Here is a 22,826-nt window from a genome sequence, read left to right on the forward strand (position 1 = left end):
GTCTCTATCTATTGTGTTTAATAGTTGAATTTGGGCATTAAACAAAGATTTATAAAACAATCATTGCCCATTAAAAAACAGAATACAACTTTTCATCTACCAATTTATATGTATATGTATATGTATATGTATAATAAAGAGAAATTCATGGGTTATTTATTTATTTTATAATGTATGATTAACATAAATAAATAAATAAATAATCATTCAAAAGAGAATTTAAAGCTCCCATGATCATCTCATTAACTTTCTGTTTCTCTTCTCTCTCTTAAGTTGAAACTTGAAAAATCAGATTCCTTTTATATTATTCCTCAAACCATTTCTGATTTTCCCTTACATTTTCTTCCTTAAATTCCCAAGAAACAAACACTCTTTTCTTTCCCTTTTCTTTCTTCAAAATTCCTCAGATCTCTCTCTCAAAAATGAGAGATTTTGTTTCTTGTTTTAGTGAACACTCCATTAACATTTCTCATCCTTCTTGCTCTAGCTACTCCAATGCCGCCGTCGCCGCCGTCTCTGCCGTCGTATCTCCTCCCTCGCCGTCAGTGAAAACAGCCGTCACAAGTCTTTACGCCACCACTCTCTCCGCCGCCCACAATCAAACGATGATGATTTCAGTGACGTGGATGAAAACCCACTCCGCTCAAAGCTTAGCCATAAATTTCACCCAATCTCCGGCCGCCATAGCCTTCAAACTCGACACAACCGCCCGATTCTTCAAGAAAAACAAAGGGTCAAAGTCCTACGACTTTCAATCCTCCAAAATCGAAATCCTCTGGGATCTCGCCGCCGCCATTTACGACGGTGGACCGGAACCTATTTCAGGATTTTACGTTTTGATAACAGTAGACTCAGAAATCGCTTTAATTTTGGGGGAAATTCCGGATTCTTCACGTTTTAACGAGGACCCAGAAGGGCGAAAATGGTGGTTGATTTCAAGAACAGAGCACTGCTCTGGAAATACTCTGTTTTCAACGAGAGCAAAGTTCAGTGAAAATGGGGTAATTCATGAGATCTCGATCAGATGCAGTGGAGAAGAAGAAGGGGGGAAAAGGCAAACGCCGGGATTGTGGGTCTGGATCGATAAGAAAGCCGTGATAAGAGTGAAGAGATTGCAATGGAACTTTAGAGGAAATCAGAGTATTTTTGTTGATGGGTTGTTGGTGGATTTGTTGTGGGATGTTCATGATTGGTTTTTCGGGTCAGCCATGAATGGATTTGGAGTGTTCATGTTTAGAAGGAGGAGTGGATTGGAGAGTAGGCTGTGGTTGGAAGAAGAGAAGAATATCATTTCTAATAATCATCATATTCAAAAGAATTTGGATTTTTCATTGTTGATCTATGCAAGTAAGACTTCATGATTCTGGATTCTTTCTTCTTCTTCTTCTTTTCTTTATGTTTTGAATTTATGAGTAGAATTCTTTGAAGATAGTGAGAGATGAGTTTTCTCTCTATGTCTCTCTTCATTACATCTCTCTCTCTCTCTCTCTCTCGCTCTCTCTTATCTTTTTTTTCTTTCTTAATTTTATGTTAACCCACCCGTATATTTATGTTGACACAAATGTAGTGGTGAAGTTTTGAATCTCTAATGAAAATTAAGGATATCTTTGTACATATACACACATTACATACCTAATTTGAACTTACAATTTGGTGATAGTTAATGTTGTATTTGATAATTATTTAATTTCATAAATCCTCAATTTTTCTATTGATCTTTTTGGTTTGTTCTCCACCTTTTAAAAGTGCTTTTAACAACTAGCCCAAAATTCAAAAAATTTACGTTCAAGTTGATCATGATTAATTTTGTGGTTTTTCTAAAAAATTATATTTATTTTCTCACATACTTTTACACTCCTATGTATCATTTTTAAGTACCAAAATCAAAAACTAGTTTTTAAAGTAAGTCAGATTTGGGTTTTGGAAACTATGTAGTTTTTTAGAATTCATGTTTTGATGAACTAATAATTTAAGATGGACAAATTCAACTGCATAACTAAAAAGGTAAAATTTTAAGTATAATAAGACGTACAAATTTGTGTATGTATTTTTATTTTAATATGTATAAAATTGAAATATTTGATGGGATAAGAGTAAGGATGTAGTTTGAATGAAAGTGGTATATGAAGGCTTGAAAATAATTCAAAAGGCTTTAAAAGAAAGCAAGCAGAAGATAAAAGATTCTTTATTATTATTATTATTATTATTATTGTTTTAGTGATGAATTTGTTTTTCTGAAAAGAGAAATTGTGGTTTTTGAGAGAAGTAGAATCAATGTGTTGTTGCTTTTTGGCATTGAAGTGCTGAATTGAAGTGGAGAATCTGATGTTAAATGAGTCTAAAAAGGAAAGGTTATTTTTCCCTTTTGATTCATTAAAAGATTTGGTGAATAAATATTATGAAGAAAAAAAAAAGGAATTATTATGAATTAATGTTGTATTTTGGTTTAATGGATTTACTGTGGTGAAGTATATAACATTCTGTACTTCTCTCTGTTCTTCATAACACATTTAATGGATTTGTCAAAAGTTTGATCAACAAAATCCCACTTTAATTTTGTTAGTTATAACGGTTAATTCTATGAAACTTAGTTCATTCTTTTCTTTTGATTATTAGGCTTTATATCTCATTTCATTTTAAAATTTTTACCATTTTCATTTTTCTAAATTTTGATTTTGATTTTAATTTAATCTCATTCTTCTTTTAATTTGCTTGCTTAACTATCAACATTTATACTATTCAAATTTACTTTTTATGGGAAAAAAATTAGAGAAAATGAATTTATTATATATTTTTTTAATTTATTTCAATTACTTGATATATAATTGCACTTGTAATCTAAGTATTTAACGACAGACTAAATTGAAACAAAATTCAAAACTTTAAAACTAAAAACATAACCTCGTGTTTGTTAACAATTTCATTCTTTTTTTAAAAAAATTAACCCTATTGTTTCAACCTATCTTACAATTATTTGCATTTTTTATAAATACAATAGGTGCACTTTTAATCAAATTAAAAAAAAAAAACAAAAACAAATACGACTTTTTGAAAGCTATATTTTTTAGTTTTCAAATTTTAATTAGCTTGTTTTTAAACTATTGGTAGAATCACCGGCGGATTTATGTAAGACGCTAGGGGAGCACATGTTTTCCTTTCATTATCGGTTCTTGTATTTTAATATTAATTTTGAAGTGTCAAGCTAAAATTTATATTAAATAATGTTTTATTTTAAACAAAGTATGATTATAGCACGTTGGTTGTGTCTCCACTCTCATCGTGACTTACAATGTTTTGCAAATATATAAAGCAAAGAAAGAAAGTTGTAGATAGGTAGAAGTACTAGTGTTTAAATAGTTACCAAAACTGAATATAACATTTTAAAATCTGAAAAACCAAATCGAAATTAGACTTACGAACTAAAACTTTAACATAAAGTTGAGACAAATAACCAAATAACGAAACCGAAATGAAATCACTCGGACCAACACATGTAATGTTTGATTTTGATTTTAAAGAATAATTAGTTAGCATCTTTTTGGAAAGAATATATAGATACATATATATGTTTTTTCTTTTAGGGCTAAAAGTTATTTTAGTTGTTTATTTAGAAGACTTTAACAAAAATCAATTTATTTAGAAGACCTAATATTGAATCATATATACAAACTAATTATATTAAGTATGGAATAATGAGGCCTATTAATTATTACATTTAATGAAGATAGTGTGGAAGGTCATTTTTCACGTTATCATCATTATCCCAAATTCAATTCACTTATAACTTCGACCTTAATTCATCATATCGAAAATAGTCTTTTAGAAATTCTTTCATTGGTGTGACCTTAGAGGAGGTTAGAGATTGGATGCACCAAATCCATGAGTATGTCTTTTATTCCCGATGAATGTAATAAAGTTGCTCATATTTTAGCATGTCAAACATGAAAGTTGGAATTGTAATTTCCTTCCATGGTTGTATTTCAAGATTGATACTCATTTATTAGGATAGTTGTTTATCTATCTCTTAAAATAGACATTCGTAGACGTATGTTATAATTCTTATTATTAATATCGTTAAGATAACGAAATGTGATAACGTGAGACATGTATTGAACAAACGCATTACAATATGTAAATTAACATGTTCAAAATAATGAACGGTCACATCTCGTTTATAGAGTATAACATTATTCTAGCTACAATATATTTTCCCTCTAAAAAACACAACACAAAATCTAAAATTGATTTGAAAAAGAAAATACACAAAGATGCATTGCTCCCAAAACAAAATAATGAAAGGAAAAAAGAAAAGAGGAGAGGGCATGAATTTGTGTGTAATAAAAGGGACCCATATATAAGTTGTAAAAACCCATGATTTGGGGCAAAGGGGTTTCATTCCCATCCAAACATCAACTTGTAAGGACACAACCTAACTATAGGAGATAACCCTAATTCAAAAGAAAAGAGAAGTGAAGGTGGAAAAGAGGAGAGTGTGGAGGGGGGCCATAAGATCTTTGGCTCTTTTTGTTTGTTGTCTTCATGTTTATTAGGTATGAATTTTGAAGAACATTTTTTAGTGCAATTTACTACAACAAGTCAAACCCATATGATCATAGAAAAGGATTCACCTTTTTAAATTCTATTATTTTTTTTCTACTATTCATCTTGACATTTCAAATTCACTAGGGTTTTGTTTTGTTCAAATTTCAAAATTGTGTTGTTTTTCTAAAATGGGAGATTGTTGCACAAGTTTTAAGTAAAAAATCATCGGAATCAAATGGTTGGCACGACTCAGTTGAAGGGGACTTGAGATATGAGAATCTCAAATAACGCATATATTTTGACTTCAAGTTTAATTTTTTCAGCTTGTTTGAATTAGAAAACTAAGTGAAGCAAAAATATATATATATATATATATATATATATATATATATATATATATATATATATATATATATATATATTTATATGAAGAAAGTCATAAATAAAGGAAAAATGATGAGACTTTGTGTCCCATGTTTGAATGGAGAAAGAAGGGTGTGATGGGAAGGGAAGGGAATCTTGAAGGGTTTAAGTGAATTTATTAGAGAGTGCCTTAAAAAAGGGGTTACAAAATGAGATGGAGAGAGTGGAAGTAAAAAACCCATTGGAGCATTTTGCTAACTTTGGGGCAATGAGTTTAAATGGCTTTAAAGGACCACTTCTCAATTTATTCCATCATAACATCCCACCTACTCATGTTTTTCTTCTACTTTTATATCTATACATATATCTATGTATATGAAATATGTATATGTATGTATAATGAAAGATTTGCATGGATTCAAACTTATATTTGAACGTTCTTTTACACATGACTACTTATGTTTGAATGAAATTCGAATATTTGACTATTTCATGTTTCCTTATTTTAAGTAGAAGAAAATGAAACGACATTTGAGTGTTATTAAGATTATTATCACAACAAGCAGAAAAACATACATAATGTATTATAGTTATAAATCCAACAAATTCATGTTACTAAGACAAATTTACTCACCCTAGTGCTTTAGTATTGAGAGTAATTGTCTTACATGATAGAACATATCACATTTCTTCTAAGTGTAGCACCATGTATAGAAGATCAACAAACGAAACCTTGTGGATCTACCGAATGTCAATATTGTGGATGTGGAGAGAAATTTGTTTTTAGAAGACAAAGGATTGTTGATATGAATCTTCTCACAACCCAAAGGATTTATTTATAGACTTGTTCGTGGTCATTCGAAAAGTCATGTCCTTTCTATAATTTAGTTATTAATACTTTTCATGAAATGATGCATTCACTCATGATGCATCCATTCATGAAGAATCACAAAGATTAACCATTTATTCCAACAATCCCTCTCATACATGGTAAATTAAAAAATATAATGGGAGAAAATAAGCGTTTGGTATTTGCCAATGGAGAACCTGCATGAGAATAACAAGTTTACTTGGTTAATTAGTGGACATGATGTCTTGAACTGTCAACCGTTCTAGAGTAAACTAAAACAATAATTATCACACATCTTCTCAACATAACAAAGTTTGTTCTCATGGTTGTGTTCGTTTTGGCCTTGAACACCGCCTGGTCTCATGAGTGTTATAGAGAATTTCGTCTTAAATTTCAGCCATATTTGCAAAATTATAAAACAGTGTGCTATATTTGTTATATCATATTCTCAAAATACTGTCCTATGCAATATTCCTTTTAAAATTTGATCTCAATTTTTAAAACATTTCTTAAAACTGAGAAACGAAAAAACATGAACGGTTGTCAAACATGAACGTCTTAGTTACATTCTTTAAAAACAATTAATAAACGTAGACATGGATGATGAGAAGATTTTCAAATAAAAAAGTAAAAGAAAGCAAGAGATGAAATGTAATATTAAAAATATAATATAGTGCATTGCATTTGAAGATAGCATACATAGAAGATTAAAATTTTGTAGCTTAACAAACAATCCATATAGACTACTTTTTGGTATTTTTTCTTAAGTGTCATACTCAAACACCTTTTATTATTTTAAAAAAGAAAATCAACTTTCTTCTTTTTGTCTTTCAACCAATTTCTATTTAGTGCTTAGGATACTCTTTTCTTTTTCTACCAAATCCCATCATTTCATACTTCCAAATTATTTTGGTTCACTTCCATTAAAAAAAAAAAAAAGTAGTTCAAATTCAACCTAAATGGGACCTTCATTACATTAGGTTTATATATATATATATTTGTTAGGGTAAGTGATTTTGATGGTAAAAGCAAATTCAAAAAGCTTAATAGTTATCGAATCGTATCTTAGTTACTTTACTCCATAAACAAACGCGTTTACTAATTGTTTATTATAAACATCATTTTCATTACTTTTTGGTATAGTTATGATTATATAACCGTCTAAATAGACTATTTCGAGTATTATGATTATTTGACTCTATATATACATAGACAAAGTCTTCATTCAATGTTTACAAATGTAAACTAATATTTTCAATTGTTAAGACCAAACTATGAATAATATGCATATGCCCTAACTTATACGTATCGTTTTTTTCTTTTATTTTGAATTATAGAAGCTTTTAAATATTATGTCATTCAACTTTTTTTAAAAGTAAATTAATTGAGTTTTTTATTATGAAATTTTATTTTAATTTTTTTTGTTTAACGAAAATAGAAAGTCTTATGAATATTTTGATTCGTTTTGCTATATTTGAAAATGACTCTTTACATTAAGATCATATTTATGTAAAGTAACAATTAGAATGACTTTTCAACATGTTTACTTCATCATTTTGGTAAACCTAACAATAATTATCATTTTTGTTGTTGAGTTAACCATTGTTATAGATATAAACATATAATTAACTTTTTAAAATTTTTATTGATACTTTTATTTATTCATATCGTTAGGCTTCATTTTTGTATTTTTATTATCGACATTGTCATCGAAGAAATAATATTCCACAATTTTGGAATTTTTTTTAATGATTTCGATACTGGGCAAATAGCTTCAATTAGTTAGGGTTTCTATTCTGTGATTGACAAAAAAATTCCCTCCAATTTGGCTCATATTCTTTCCCTCAACAATGTATAGAAACAAATATTTTTTTTTTATTTGATTTGATTTTCTTTACCAAAAAATAAACAAATAAATAAATATATACATGATTCTAAAGTTTGTATTCTTGTGTGAATTTAACTATAATTATCAATGAAAAGCTTTTAAAAATAGTACGGTGGATCTCACGTAATTTTAAAAAATAATCTGATTGAACATCTTTTATTCCTCGATCCATACTTTAATATTTGAATATTTGAATGTAATGGAATTGGACTTACTCTTGCAATTATCAAATAGCAAAATTAAAATTTAATTTGATATATAGTAAAGTAAACAATATATATACAATCCATTTGATAAAGTTGGAGTTTCTAAATTTTTCTATTTCTAATTTCTAGCTTTTGAGAAATGTACGCATTTGTTAATTACTTTCATATCTTAGGTATCACTTTCAGAAACTATTTTAAAACTAGCTGGTAAAAGATTATAAAACAAAATCATAAGATGTAACTATTCCAAATTTAGTTTTTATTTTCTAAAAGTTAAACTTGTGGTTATTTTTCATAAATATAATATGACTTCTTTTACAAAATCAAAATGTTTATGAAACTAACCATTTTTTTTAAATATTTCATGTTTGTCTTTCATTTTTATTGTCTTTCTTCTCTTCTTCTTTTGCAATTTTTTTTGCAAACTCTTATTTGGTTATTTGGTTTAAGATTGTGTACCAAATATAATTGTTATTTTGTTATTTAAGATCGTGTGCCAAATATAAAAAATCTAGTATCAAACAATCTTGAAAAAATCGTTGAGATTTGACTACCCAAAATTAAACGATCGTGTGTCAAATCTAAACGACTATGTACAAAAAAAACTTGAAAAAGATCGTTTAGATCTGACTATCCAAATTTAAATAATCAAATCTAAACAATCGTGTACTAATTCAAACAATTAAATCTAAATAATCGTGTACCAAGTCTGATCGTTTACCAAAAAAAATCTTGAAAAACATCTTTTATTTCGTTTAGTTTTAGATACCCAAATTTAAATAATTAAATCGTCAAATCTAAATGAACGTATATCAAAGAACATTGAAAAAAAAAGTTTAGATTTTGGTAGCTAAATCTAAACGATCGTGTAACAAGCATAGCCAAATCTAAACGATCATTTCCCAAATATATTATGTCATTGATGCCAGTCAAGACATTTTTTATATCATGTGACATTTTTCCGTTTTTAAAATTATTCTATAGCTCGTAAATATTTTACCTCTTTATTATGTTTTTAAAAAGACTCTAAGACTCTTTTCACCTCTAATATATTATGGTTGTATTATCTATTTTCTAACCATGTTTTCAAAATTAAATCAAGTATTAAAAACTTTGTATTTTTGTTTTTGGATAATGGCCAAGAATTCACCTCCTCTGTTTAATCAATGGAGAAAGAAAAAGGTTCACTTTCCAAAAGCAAAAATCAATACCTACATTACCAAATGACCCCACGTTCCTTATTTCTTGTTTTTTTCTTTCAAAAGCTCGATAAATGTATTATTTAATAATTTATCTCCAAAATAACAAGGCAATGTGATTCTTAAAGATGATCTCTAGCAAGGAACTCACTCTCAACAATGTGCTTCATGTTACTGACATTCGCAAGAACTTAGTTTCTGGTTCATTGCTTAATAAGAATGACTTTATGTTGGTCTTTGTATCGGATAAGTTTGTACTTTCGAAGAATGAGATGTATATTGGAAAAGATTATTTGAGTGATGGTCTCTTTAAATTAAATGTACTCACAGTTGTACCCAAAAGTATTATTAATAAAGTATCTACTTTTGCTTATATTGTTGAGTTATTTGTTTGGCATGACAGACTATAACATGTTAATTTAAATTCTTTACAAAGGCTAATTGATATGAACTTGATTCCAAAATTCACCTTTGATACAAATCATAGATGTGAGGTGTGTGTGGAATAAAAAATGACTAAAGCACATTTTCATTCAACTAAGAGAATTATCAAACCTTTAAAGTTAATTCACAGTGGTATTTGTGACTTGAAATTTGTTCAAACTAGAGGTGGAAAAAAGTACTTTATTACTTTTATCAATGATTGCACAAGATATTGTTATGTTTATCTGCCGAAAAGCAAAGATGGAAAATTGAAGTGTTTAAGCTTTATAAAAAAGAGGTTGAAAATCAACTTAGCACAAAAATTAAGGCAATAAGAAGTGATCGATGTGGAGAATATGGTCCTCCTTTTGAACAATTTCGTTCAGAACATGGCATTATTCACCAAACTATTGCTCCATACTCACCTCAATCCAATGGAATTGTTGAACGAAAAAATTGAATACTTAAGAAAATGATGAACGCAATGCTTCTAAGTTCAAATTTACCCCAAAATTTGTGGGAAGAAGCTTTGTTGACAACAAATTATTTATTAAATAGAATACCTCATAAGAAGTCACAAAATATTCCTTATGAAAAATGGAAAGAAAGAAAAACTTCATACAAATTCTTAAGTGTGGGGTGCCTATTAAACGTTGTCGTGCTTAAACCTAAAAAGATTAAAATCAGACAAAAAACTGTTGATTGCATATTCATTGGTTATACTAGTAATAGTTGTGCATATCGATTTATAGTTCATAAATCATATATTTCAAATATACATGTTAATACAATCATGGAATCAAGGAATGCAACATTCTTTGAGAATGTTTTTCCTCATAAAATGTCTTGTGAAGCAAGGTTACAAAAATGTTTGTTTGATGCTATAACGAGTGAATCTCATAATAGATCAAATGTTGAGTTAAAGAAGGATGAGGAACTCAGACGAAGTAAAAGGATAAGGATCTCCAAATCATTTGAGCTTGATTTTTTTAACTTATTTGTTAGAAAACGAACCTCAAACATTTAAAGAAGCCATATCTTATCTTGAAGCTCCATATTGGAAAGAGGCTGTGAATAGTGAAATTGAGTCCCTTATGCATAAACATACTTAGGAGCTAGTTGATCTTCCATTAGGAAGTAAACCACTTGGATGCAAATGAATTTTCAAACGAAAAATGAAGATCGATGGGTCAATAGATAAATATAAGGCAAGACTTAACGCCAAAGATTACAAGCAACTAGAAGAACTTGACTATTCTGATACATACTTACCAATTACTTGAATTAACTTCCATTTGCATGCTCATAGCAATATCAGCTTTGCATGGATTTGAGATACATCAGATGAATGCCAAGACGACATTTTTAAATGGTGAGTTAGATGAAGAGATGTACATGCAACAACCTGAAGGGTTTGTTTCTCTCGATCAAGAAAACAAAGTTTGCAAAGTAATTAGGTCTCTTTATGGACTAAAACAAGCATAAAAACAATGACATGAAAAATTTGACAACGTAATGATGACCAATAAGTTTAAAATCAATAAATGTGACAAATGTGTATGAAGGTTGAAGGATTTTTCTATGGAGCAGCCAGCCCATAAATGTAGCATGACTACACATGATCTGACCTTTGGGACAGTTTCAAGAATGGATGCCCTTTTTGCAATGATTGACTTGACTTGTAAGAGATATTTTCAAAGGATGATACTATAAGATGAAACACCTCCTGAACAGCAACATACATTCAACTATTCATAAGTAAATTCAAATAAGTGGGAAAATGGCATTCAACCGAGCAAATTTCTGATTACCTTCATACTTTCGTCACTGTAAGGGGCATTAGGTGCAGTGATCCTAGTTATTTCACTAACGCATGCTGCAACTGCAACTTTGACATTAATATTTGAATGCCTAGAAGTCGACCAGAAACCAAGGCATTCCATGATGGAGTGAACGCAATTAGCATTGATTTTGAAGGGGATTGTTTAACTTTTGCCCGCAAACGCTCAACTTTCTGCAATCAAGCCGATTATAAATTGTTGTGAAGTTAAAGAAACATGCAAAGTGCTTGTTAGTTGTCATAACCACAAAAATTAAGATCCATATAGATACAAACAAATAAATACCAACGACCAATAAGGCCCATTTAGCTGCTAATATTCCATTATATTTTAATTCAACAGAAGAAGAGAAGAGGGAGAATAACTAACTACATTAGCAGTATAAGAAAAACAATGAGGTGGGAAAATATCTGATTAGAAATGTAATGTGCAGTTTAAGGAATGAAGGTGAACGACAGATTTAAAAGTCACAGTAACAAATGTTAAGTGATATTGAACTACCTGACTGATCTTAAGAGCAAGAACTTCCATTACACTAAGACACATTATTATCAAGACATCCAAAAACGTTGAAAACCTATCACAATTAGTTTTGTCTCGACTATCTTAGTTTGAAAATAAACAATCAAAATGTTGTAAATACAAAGTCAATATGCACGTATCGTTTACTTGAATGCAAAAGAAATTAGTTGCTTATTCATTCAATAATAACTATTTTCAACACGAAGTATTTGTTTGTCTTCTTTTATGCTTTTTTTTTTTTTTGGAAATATTTTATGTTATTAGGTTTTGACAGTAGAAACTAAAGTAATTTTATTATTTTATTTTTAAAAATATTTATATTTTTAAATGTTTTTTAGAATAAAATAGTTAATAGAATGTTAGTTGGTATGATTTGATGCCATACAATGTACATTATCTTTTATTATATAGTTGGCAAAATTTTGATCGTCAAAATTTACAAAGCAAAGTCTTCCAATGGACAGTAAATTAGTAAATTACAAGATTGGATTATTTTTATGAAATATTATAAATCTTTCACGGTGTGAGATTAAGATTTAAACAAGAATAATTTTTTTTTTTTTTTAATCTTTTGCACATCTTTATCATATCCATCGAGATTTTTGTAAATAGTTGCAGCTCAAAAATAATACTTCGAAGACATTACCTCAATTAAGCAATTATCATTTAAGTAATTGATAATATAATGATAATTTCAACCATTGCTAGAGAATTCTAGAAATATTTTTTTTCTTATTCAATTATATATTTATCTTTAATTTTATTCTCTCATGGTAGTATTGTTTTGTGTATGAATTTCGAATTGGGATGAAAATTAAGATGAAATCATGGTTAAGATCGATATATACGTTAGTTTATTAAAATATTTTTTTTGAATAAAAAACACATGTTGAGTTTCTAATCCTAATTGAGATGAAATCATGGTTAAGATTGGATATATACATTCATTTATTAAAATAATTCTTTGAATAAAAAAAACCTATTATTTTCATTTTCATTTAAATGATTTAGGATATTTCAACTTTTTAACTTCCTTAAAATTCTTTCTATTTGTTAGTATATTCTCATTTATTTTTAGACCATAACTCAATCAATTTATAAGAGACTAGATTGTGATAATTCATTACTTTATTATTATGCTTTATTTTTTTTTAGCGAAAATAGAAAAAAAAATATAATAATAGAATTATTTTAAATTGTAAAATATATTTTTTATATTTGAAAAAAAAATGGCATGGACTGCTTTATTTAAATGTTTTTATCATTTGATACAATTTTTCTTATTATAACCGTTAATGACGTCTAATATGATCTGATCCAACGAAATTGAATTTATTTATAAAAAAAGCTAGGTTCATACTATAAATTTAGGGTTGATTTGTTTGGGTGGATGTGATCTATGAAAAAGCTATACGTTTTTTAGAATTTTAAATCTTCACATCTTTCACACACAATTAAAAGTTTAAACCTATTTGATAGTTCAGTTTTCGTTTTTTAAAATCAAGCCTATAAACACTATTTTCACATCTGAATTTTTCTTTTTGTTTTCTACGTTCTATCCGTGGTTTAGAGAAAAAAACTAAAACGTTTGCAAGGTTGTTTTTGTTTTTTAAATTTGATTAAGAAGTGTATCAATATATTTTAAAAAGTGCCATCATGATAAGAGATAGAAGGAAAACATGGTTAATTTAAAAAAACAAAACGATTGCCCAGCTGGGCCTTAGAGTTTCATTCTAGATATATGATTCAAACTTAGAATGGATAGATCAATTAATTTTTGTAACTTCTAAAATTTGTTATACTTAATCCAATTGAATTGGGAATGGGAAATTCCTTGGACATGCACCCTGTAAGTTTCAATAATATTGTGTGTAAGTTAGAGAAACACTGTAATTTAGTTGGAGAAACCATAATGAAAAGAGATTCTCACAAATGCATAGAGATCACTACTAAGTCATATTTGATATGATTCAGAATGGATAGATCCTGACTTCATATCCTAAGTGGGAGAACCTTACTGTTTGATGTAATTTATTTTTAACATACCAAAAATATTGGTGAAAGATCACCTCTTTACTAGATGCAATATAGACAAGTCAATACAAATAAACCAAGTCAGATTTCATGTATATCATTGAATGAGAAAAGTTAATATGCATTACATGGAAATAATGATCACCACAAAAACAGCCAGCAAAGAAATGAGAAATTTACCACAAGGTCTGACAATTCCACCCTTAGAAAACACCTTATCTTCTGCAAAATCATAGAACAAGCAGTAAATATCATGAATCTGGAATTAAATATAAAAAACTAAATATTAACTTGGTAAGATCGAAGAATCAGAAACATACTGCAATCAAGAACATGGCATATGCATCTCAAACCCACTCCACAATGCCCATCAGGCTTCTCACACTCATGACACGGATTAGGAACATGATCAGGAATGTCAAAGGAGATTGAAGTTCCCAATTTGTATCCATTTTTAAGTTCAACATCTGAGGAGTTTCTGTAAACCCTTCTGAAATGGGAGCATTTCAAGTCATTTGGATGGAAGCTCTCCTGAAGCTTTCCAAGATCCTCAAAGATCAAACAAGAAGATTTTTGGGATGTTTGTTCTTCATCTTGGTTTTGTAAAGCTTCAAATTTTGGGCAGTTTTGGGCAGATTCAGTGATAGGTTTTGTTGGGTTAGAGCAGTTGAAGAGGAGGAGTGAGTTGATAAGGTGTGGTGGTGAAGGAAGCCCTGAGGATAAAAGGGAAGGGGAAACAAAATGGTGTGAAGAAGAAAGAAAATTGGAGATTATAAGAGTTTTTGTGGTGTAATCAATTTTGGAGATGGGGAAAAGGCCAATTGAAGTTCTGAAATACAGTTTCTGAGATCTGCAGAGAATCACATGGTTTAATGGGAAGGGCCCATTTAGATTAGAAGAACTCAGGAAAGGGGGTTGAATTTGGAATTTACCACAAGACGTTGGGTCATTTTCCTGAGAAATGGAAGAACATAAGCAAAAATTCAGGAACAGAAAGGACTGTAGAAGATGAAAACTCTGGATTTTCTGCATTTTGTTGTTTTCTTTGTTCTTTCTGGTCTGATTTGTCAAATGGATGAAGTTTAAAAACTGATATGTTTGAATACAGAGTGATGATAATGGAGAATCAACTTTTGTGTTTCTTTTTTTTCTTTTTTGTGGTGGTCTCTTAGATCGAGGCTTCTTTAGAATCCAAAACAAAAGAACATTTTTCAGTTTTTACAATTTAAGAAATCTCATTTTCTTCCTATCATGTCTGTCACTTTCGCAGTAAATTATTGACTCTCTCTTCCTTTTATAGATTCCCTTTAAAATAAAGAAAACAAAAGCAAAAATCAAAGCTGAGAGCATTGATGAGGCTACGTCTATAGTGCTGGATATGAATCATATCCAACATCTGCAGATTTAGTTTTCAAGTTGTGTTATTTGGATGGACATTCATAATAAACAGAAAGAAAAATAACAGAAATGTAATCCATAGATTTCTCCACCCCAATATTCTCACTTAAAATGCAACAAAGTGGGAGAGAAATAAGGATTGTGTTAGTTCTATGATAAACATAACAATCCCTAACCGAATAACATGTATAAAGTAGTATGCAAAATGTTAGATTTCATACATCAAAACTATTCGGACAAAAAACTCTTTTAGGAAATGTTTGGAGCATGGTTATTATAGTCTATGACTATTACAATCTATTTGGAATGCAAACTATTTTTGACACAATACATGATAATAAACCTTTAACGAAAAGAAATGTGAGTATGAGTAAAAATTTTAACAAAGAAGAAGAGAGAGCATGAATAAGAAATATTAATATTATAATTAAGTGTAAGTTAAAATAGTTGAAAACACCAACTACTAAAGTCCCGAACATAAATGAGTGTTCAGGTTAAGGAGTGGAATAAGGAGGAATAAGATGTTATTATTAACTCTTAAAGTCATATTGTAAAGAGTTAATAAGATATACCATTGATGTTTTTAGTAGTGAAACTCACGAACTCGTTGAGTCAAACAAGTAGTGGAGTTCACAACGCTACTTCTCAACTTTTTGGATCAAACACACACGAAGTCGATGGGGTTAACTCATTTGAAGTTGGGGCCTAAACACCCTAAAAGGATAATATTAATTCCATGATTTCGATGGAATGAAAACTAACCGTTGGTGTTCATTTGCATTGTCTTTTTAAGAGTTTACAAACACTTCTTTTACACTTATAAATACCTATATAAACACTTAAAAAGTCATTTCAAACATGCGATTTAAAGCGACGGAGGAAACATTTTAACAGAGTTATATACTAAAATTTATATTTACTTTTTCTCTCTTCCTATCTCGGTTAATCTAGGCAAGTAATTACAGATCATCCAACAAAAGAGTGTTTAAGACAACATAGTGGCAGACAAACTTTGTAAAATGGGTCCTCTTATGTTTGAACAAGAGTGAATGCTATCATCATCAAATCAGCAATCAGGGAAACAAAAACAACAAAGAAAGTACGTATTACACTACCTTGCAAGCAAATGCATGGATCATCAACCACTTTCTTCCCATTCAGAAAAGACTTCACTTTCCATGATTATAAAAGCAACAGAAGAGTACATACTGCAAATAAAGATTAGAGAGTACTATTCTTTTAACGTTGGACAATGCCACATTGTCTTTGAAGCCTCCTATATCATGCTGAAGCAGATGCCGGTGTTGCGGCTGCGGCAGTGGCAGGTGTTGGTAGAGGTGTAGATGTCAACACTGGTGGCAGAGCAGCTTCTGGTGTTTCTTCCAATGCTGGCGGTGGTTGTGGTGATGGAGGTGGCACAGCAGCTTCTGGTGTTTCTTCCAATGCTGGCGGTGGTTGTGGTGATGGAGGTGGCACAGCTGCTTTGACGAGAATAGATGGGAAATCAAGGACTACAATCTTGTCAATGGCTGCACTGAAGGTGGGGCAGAACTCAAGGTGTTTAGGATGGGTAAGAAATGAAGTGATGGCTTCTTTGTCATCAAATGTCATTGAGAAGACGTGTGTGAAGCCTTGTGTCAGCATGTCTTGGCCTTCCACATCATGTCCCCTGTCCAAAGCCAAGCAGTAGTATATTTGCATTACCCATTGTTCAAGTTCCAAACATCACTTGCAAGGGATAACACTCTATGTTTTTTTTCAAAAGCATTTAATTTTGAACTTTAATCAATTAAATAAATCAACTATTAGTAGGGTACTGTCTCTATCTAAATTGAAGTATCCATCGACTAGAATCCAAAGGAGAACACAAAATTGTTACAATTATTATAACTTGGAATCAGATATAACAACATGGATTAACAGGATGAGAGGGGAGTTTAGATGAGAGAGAGATACCACTCAAAGGACTTGACAGAGTCAATATCAGAAACCATCTTCTCCACTTGCGCAACAATTTCATCCACATTCAGACCCTCCTTAAACTTGGCAACAACAAGGTGCTTGAACTCGCCCATGGCTGTCTACAAAGACTGGAAATGTGAGAAGAAGGTGGATTGAAGAACAGAATTTATACAGAGGCATTTCACCGAAACTTAGCGTGGAGTTAGAGAGTAACTGGGTTTTTCCCCCTCTGTCCGCTGACACAAGACCACGTTCCATTTTCGCGGTTGGGTTTTGAAGCAATCAATCGCCTAAAAATGGCTATGGGGCTATGGGGCTAATGGGCTATGGGTAATGGAGTAATTGTTGGCTTTGTTTCCATGTTGATAGTTGACTGCATCAGGTGTGTACAAGGACTAAGGGAGAAAGGACCCACAAGGTCAGTGGCTTGAGCCGCACGGTTGGACTTGGACCTACCCTTCCCTGCTTTGGAATCTCTCTCTCTTCATCTCCTCTCGCCTCTCACTCCTTAACCCATAATTGAATAGACAATGGTTTGTGTGCTCCCCATCTTTCCATACAAACAAATAAGAATAATGTTTAGAAAAAATAGCCGCACGTCAGATCTTTACAAGTTTTTTCCTAATTGAAAGAGATAACACTTGAACTCATCAATCATCATTCATCATTCATCATCATGCACCTGCCCAAAATCTACATCTATACTCCTCTTTCATGGTCTACTTACCGATTATTTTTTTTTATAAAAGTATGTACGGAACAATTGAACTTTTTATAAACCATTATATTAAGTTTTGTACTGGGTACACGACTAAATTATCATGTTTGCAATTGATTTGTCAATGTGGTAGCCACTACTGTCATGTTGTCCAATTTGCATGAAGTCATGGATTGGGTACTCGATTTCAATGCCATGTCGTGTATCCGACCCTTGACTTAAAGGTGGATTTGTGTTTTGGCTACTCGACTTCGTCAACTTGAAAAACCTATCCTGCTTCTACCTTTCTGTTATGTCTCTGCCAATTACGTCTCCAGCCAAAAGAACTATTCCCTCCACTTCTACAGCTACCGTATTCATATTGTTGTTGTCGTTGCCATCTCATTGTTTGACATTCATTTGCTGCCATTTATTTTGGTTTATAAAAAATAAATCTATTTGTATAATTTATTTGTTTTATCATTCTACTTATATAAATGTATTCATTATGAATGAAACATTATGTATGTATTAATTGTTGGACTGACTAGAAAAATAGCATATTCGAAAGTTTAATTTGGATAAATAGCAAAGTTTAATTTAAATCGAAAAATCTAAAGAAAAATTGCAATGGCAATGTCTTAAATGTCCCTAATCTAGTGAAAAAACTAGCATTCAAACATTCAACAAAAAGAGGTTCATCGAAAAAGATTCATCTAACCCTCCAAAACTCTTCAAACCTAAAACGATTCCAACTTTCAGCTTCGTTTTCCTCAAACTCACATCTAGTGGTTACTATTTTGTGGTTCGGTCTTATGCAAACTTATTGCATAGAATACCCTCACTCGCATGTCACCTACACAAACACGTTGGATCATTGTACTTATATCTGATAAAAAGTAAGCTATATCTCTATAGGGTCTTTTGATCTCAAACATTAGCGCTTATTTCTAGATATCGACTTCTAGAGATCGAACCACATCACATCAAATCAACAAAAAATACAGCATTAACTCAAGTTCAACTCCATAAATCAAATTTCTCCGAAAAGCTCGTGTGAACAACTGTCAATAATTTTATTTATGACAGATTGTAACTCTCGTCGTAGTTCATTTTTCTTGTGGTGCTTTAAAACATATGACAATGTAGATGGTACATAAGAGGCAAGAGGGAATGACATATGACAATGGATAGTAGTACTCTTCAAGACATATAACAACGTAAATGAAATATGGAGTGAGTGATACATGACCGTGAACATTAACCATAATAACGAGCCCTATTTAGTAATATTTATAATAGAATAAGTGTATAACACACAAATTATTCTAATAAATAAATAAAAGAAATAGCACACAAATAAAACCTTTTTAGCTAATTATTTTTATGTGTTGTGTGAGTGCCCTCTTGGGCAGATTGAATCCCAAACCAAAACAAAACTTTTCATTACTAATTTTTACACACTTGAATTTTCAAACAGAGACTAAAAATATAAAATCTCTTTCACTACAACAATGTTTTGATTCCCACCCTTTCATTTTCTTGTGTTTAGAGTCTTAGACCCTATGTTAATTAGGTTTCTAACTTCATATTTCTTATTCAAATAATTATTACTTCTTAAATCCATCTTCTATACTCATCCCATCGTCTAATTTCATTAATATGACTTACTCATACAACTGATCCAAGAATTTCTTGTTCTACTTTGGAAAAGTTTAAACGCTGGGAAAATGATATAAATTTGATAGCTCTTCAAAGAACGACCGGGAAAATGATATAAATATGATAGCTCTTCTAAGGACTTATACAATCGGTTATTCAAACAGTAGTTAAGACTTTAGACTTTTTTCCTACATGCTTATAGTTGTTTTTCCTGTTCAGTTTTAAATTGTCATGAATTTAATTTAGATTTAAACTTGATTCCAACCTCATCGTTAACTTAATCTAAATCATTAATTCTACATGTAACATTCATTTACTTTTCTCGTCGATTCTCCAAATCATTCCTCTCTACCGAGTAGATGTTCGAAGTGAGTGTTATAATAACTTTTCGAAACAACCGACATAAGTGACTCTCACTAAAGTCTTTGCTAATTTCAACGTAGTGGTTTTCATAGCACAACGCTCTAGCTTTGTAATCAACGACGAATAACAAATACTTTTTAACTTTTTAAAATACAATGTTAGTCGTAAAATTTTGAGATGGAAGCTAGGGAGAGGAGAGTAAGTACGAATAGGGTAATCTCCCATAGATTAAGCTAGAGAGTGAAGACTATTTAATAGTCGGAGAAAACTAAAGAGATAAGTTACAATATTTGTTCTATTCATATTGTTATCGAGAAAGTATACAATTATTTGTGTTTCAAACCTACCAACTCAAATAATTGTGAGTGAAAGGTGAAAAACTTTTTTCACTAACTCTAAAAGTTACCCATAAGTGATTTTTACACCATCTTTTTTGGAACTTTTTTTTGTTTGGTGGAACACTATCTTTTATAATATTGTGAGATAGAAAGAATCAAACATAGACTGATGATACATGAACTTATTTCCCTAAGCAAATTATATTATTCAATTTTTCTAAAGAAAATTAAAGTAAACAAATATAAATTGGTTAAAATTATAAAATTTGAATGATATTTCAAACAAATAATTGGTTCAACTTTCAAAATTGGTAAGGGTATGTTCATCAAATTTAATTTGTAAATTATAACTTATTGTACTATATATAAAAAAAAGAAATAAAAAGAGTAAATAATTGAGTGTGAATAATGGAAAGGCTGTGAGTGAATTGACTTGAAGGACACATATAATGTACTATTTTTGAGTTGAAAAGAAAATCCATTTCAACAAGTAAAACATTACCCACACTCAATTATTCACTCTTTCAACTTTTATACCTTTCTTTATCAAAAAAAAAATTATATTATCATTATTTCTTTTTATTTTTATGACCCAACTTATACTCTTATTAATTAAAACTAATGAACAAGTAGATAAAAAAACTATATTGCACTCCCAAAATAGTTATATTAACACTGGTGAGATGGACTGTGATTGGGTCAACAATATTCCATTTTCTTCTTCTTTAGGGTTTTTCTTAGCTTCTCTTTTGAGTCAAATGTATTAGTTGAAGGCTCTTCTACCTATTTCCTTTTCTCTAGTGTATACAATAAATGCTAATTAATGTGTACACATATAATATATGTTACATACAATTAGAACACAATAACACTTTACCCTCAGCTTGTCCATGATTTGTCAATAAGATATTTAGTTAGAACAACATAATTATATGTATTTCATGGCTTCATAGTGTTGAATCCTAACTCTCTTTAATTCCAAATGTTTTGTTTGTTATTCAAAAACAAAATCAACATGTTATATATTCTTTAAATATACTACACATCTTATGAAAAAAAAATGTGGTTCTATGATGGTTTTTTGTTGATAACCTATATATAAAAATAGTGAAAGGCATTGAAGGATGGATGATAAATGATAGTGTCTAAAAACATCCTACAATTTTGCAAATAGCATCACGAGGGGATTGCATCAAAAGGTCTGTAGGGACTGAAATGCAAAAGGCAAAAGAAGAAGAAATTACAAAATTGCTTTAGGCCAAGTGCCCCACATGCCATGAACAACATACACACATCCTATTCATATCCATACCATATTCTTGTTCTACAGAATTGTAAGCTTTCCAATGGCAAACTGATGATATCTTTTTTCTTTTGAATTACACCAATTGAGGCAACCAAGCAGAGATTCCATGCCAACAAGAAAATGTAAAATCACTCACAGTGAACAAAGAGGAGTCCATTGATAATGTGTACCCACCCAATTTTGGGAATCTAAATCTAAATTTGATACTTGATGCCTCTGAAATATCTGTGCATATCTTATGGAGCTTTTTTTATGAATGAATCTTTTCACAGAGGCCTTTTGTGATTAATCACTCAACCTCAGAAAATGTGTGAAATATAATCTTCTAATTACATGTAATGCATTAGGGCTATACAAATTCTAATTAAAGACTGTCTTTATAATGTATCACAGTAGATGACCATTTGTGATAAACATACAAATGTGCACTAACACATAATCAAAAGATTATATTATCTACATTTGTCAAAGCACATATCAGTCCTACAAAAAACTCTATTGGTTAAGTGAGGAACAAACTCGAAGGGCTTCAACATTGTTTTGACATTGACAACATCAAATTAAAAACATTTTCCTCCATTTATGTGTAACTCAGAGTAAACAAAATGAATAATAATTTATGGAAAAACTACATTTCTAATCCTCAAAATTTGAAAAATTTGTACCATTTCATTCACTAGTATATCTTTGTAGTTCTCAAATTTATAAAAACAAACTCATTTGATTTATGAGTTTTAAAAATTCAATGTATTTTCAAAATTAAGTTTAAAAATATCCGTCAAAATCACTTCTCACACTTATATGATATTTCATCAGACACTTTTATTTTAAATACTTATATGACATTTCAATTTGGATGAATAATTTCTAAAGTTCATATCCACCTTTTAAAAGTGTTTTTACTCTCATTTTAAATATTATATAATTTTTTTTAAAAAAAGAACCTTTTAAATCTATTTTAAAAACTAAAAGACTTTAAAATACATTTTGAAAATTTGGGTAAATGAATTTATTCTTATAAATCCACGTTATTTTAAAAACTCACAAACCAAATACACATATTTATCAAAACTTCAAAACTAGAAAGATAATTTTTTCTAATTTTATTAATTGATAGTTTGAAAATTAAAATATCAAAATAGGTAGAAGTTTTAAGGAAAGCAAATTTTAGTCCTCCAATTTTAAAATGAGAAACAAATTACATTAATCTCGTTCAATTTTAGTTAAATTTG

At 30.1% G+C, this 22,826-nt stretch overlaps 3 protein-coding genes across 5 annotated transcripts; 1 reads left to right on the top strand and 2 right to left on the bottom strand.

Moving 5' to 3' along the window:
- The first annotated feature begins 238 nt into the window (after window positions 1–238).
- On the top strand, window positions 239–1,616 carry LOC101206510. The gene has a single exon (XM_004139523.3). The coding sequence runs from the start codon at window positions 423–425 to the stop codon at window positions 1,359–1,361; it is 939 nt and encodes a 312-aa protein (XP_004139571.1). The 5' UTR covers window positions 239–422; the 3' UTR covers window positions 1,362–1,616.
- Window positions 1,617–10,563: 8,947 nt separating this feature from the next.
- On the bottom strand, window positions 10,564–15,403 carry LOC101222629. Of its 3 annotated transcripts, XR_004214048.1 has the most exons (4): window positions 14,189–15,393; window positions 14,049–14,090; window positions 11,283–11,485; window positions 10,564–11,197 (listed from the first exon to the last, which is right to left on the bottom strand). XR_004214048.1 is itself a non-coding variant. In XM_004139423.3 (3 exons), exons 1-3 carry the CDS (start codon window positions 14,898–14,900, stop codon window positions 11,478–11,480), a joined length of 762 nt encoding a protein of 253 aa, XP_004139471.1. In that variant the 5' UTR covers window positions 14,901–15,393; the 3' UTR covers window positions 10,602–11,477. The 3 variants fall into 3 exon arrangements, 2 of the variants coding, with proteins under 2 accessions (XP_004139471.1, XP_031736033.1); XM_004139423.3 differs by having other exon boundaries at window positions 10,602–11,485; XM_031880173.1 differs by lacking the exons at window positions 10,564–11,197; window positions 11,283–11,485 and adding an exon at window positions 13,575–13,681 and having other exon boundaries at window positions 14,189–15,403.
- Window positions 15,404–16,265: 862 nt separating this feature from the next.
- LOC101223030 (stress-response A/B barrel domain-containing protein At5g22580) lies at window positions 16,266–17,496 on the bottom strand. The gene is made up of 2 exons (XM_004139424.3): window positions 17,223–17,496; window positions 16,266–16,935 (listed from the first exon to the last, which is right to left on the bottom strand). The coding sequence occupies exons 1-2, from the start codon at window positions 17,339–17,341 to the stop codon at window positions 16,548–16,550; spliced, it is 507 nt and encodes a 168-aa protein (XP_004139472.2). The 5' UTR covers window positions 17,342–17,496; the 3' UTR covers window positions 16,266–16,547.
- Window positions 17,497–22,826: the final 5,330 nt, after the last annotated feature.

This window comes from Cucumis sativus, chromosome 1, assembly GCF_000004075.3.
Source record: "Cucumis sativus cultivar 9930 chromosome 1, Cucumber_9930_V3, whole genome shotgun sequence".
NCBI lineage: Eukaryota > Viridiplantae > Streptophyta > Magnoliopsida > Cucurbitales > Cucurbitaceae > Cucumis > Cucumis sativus.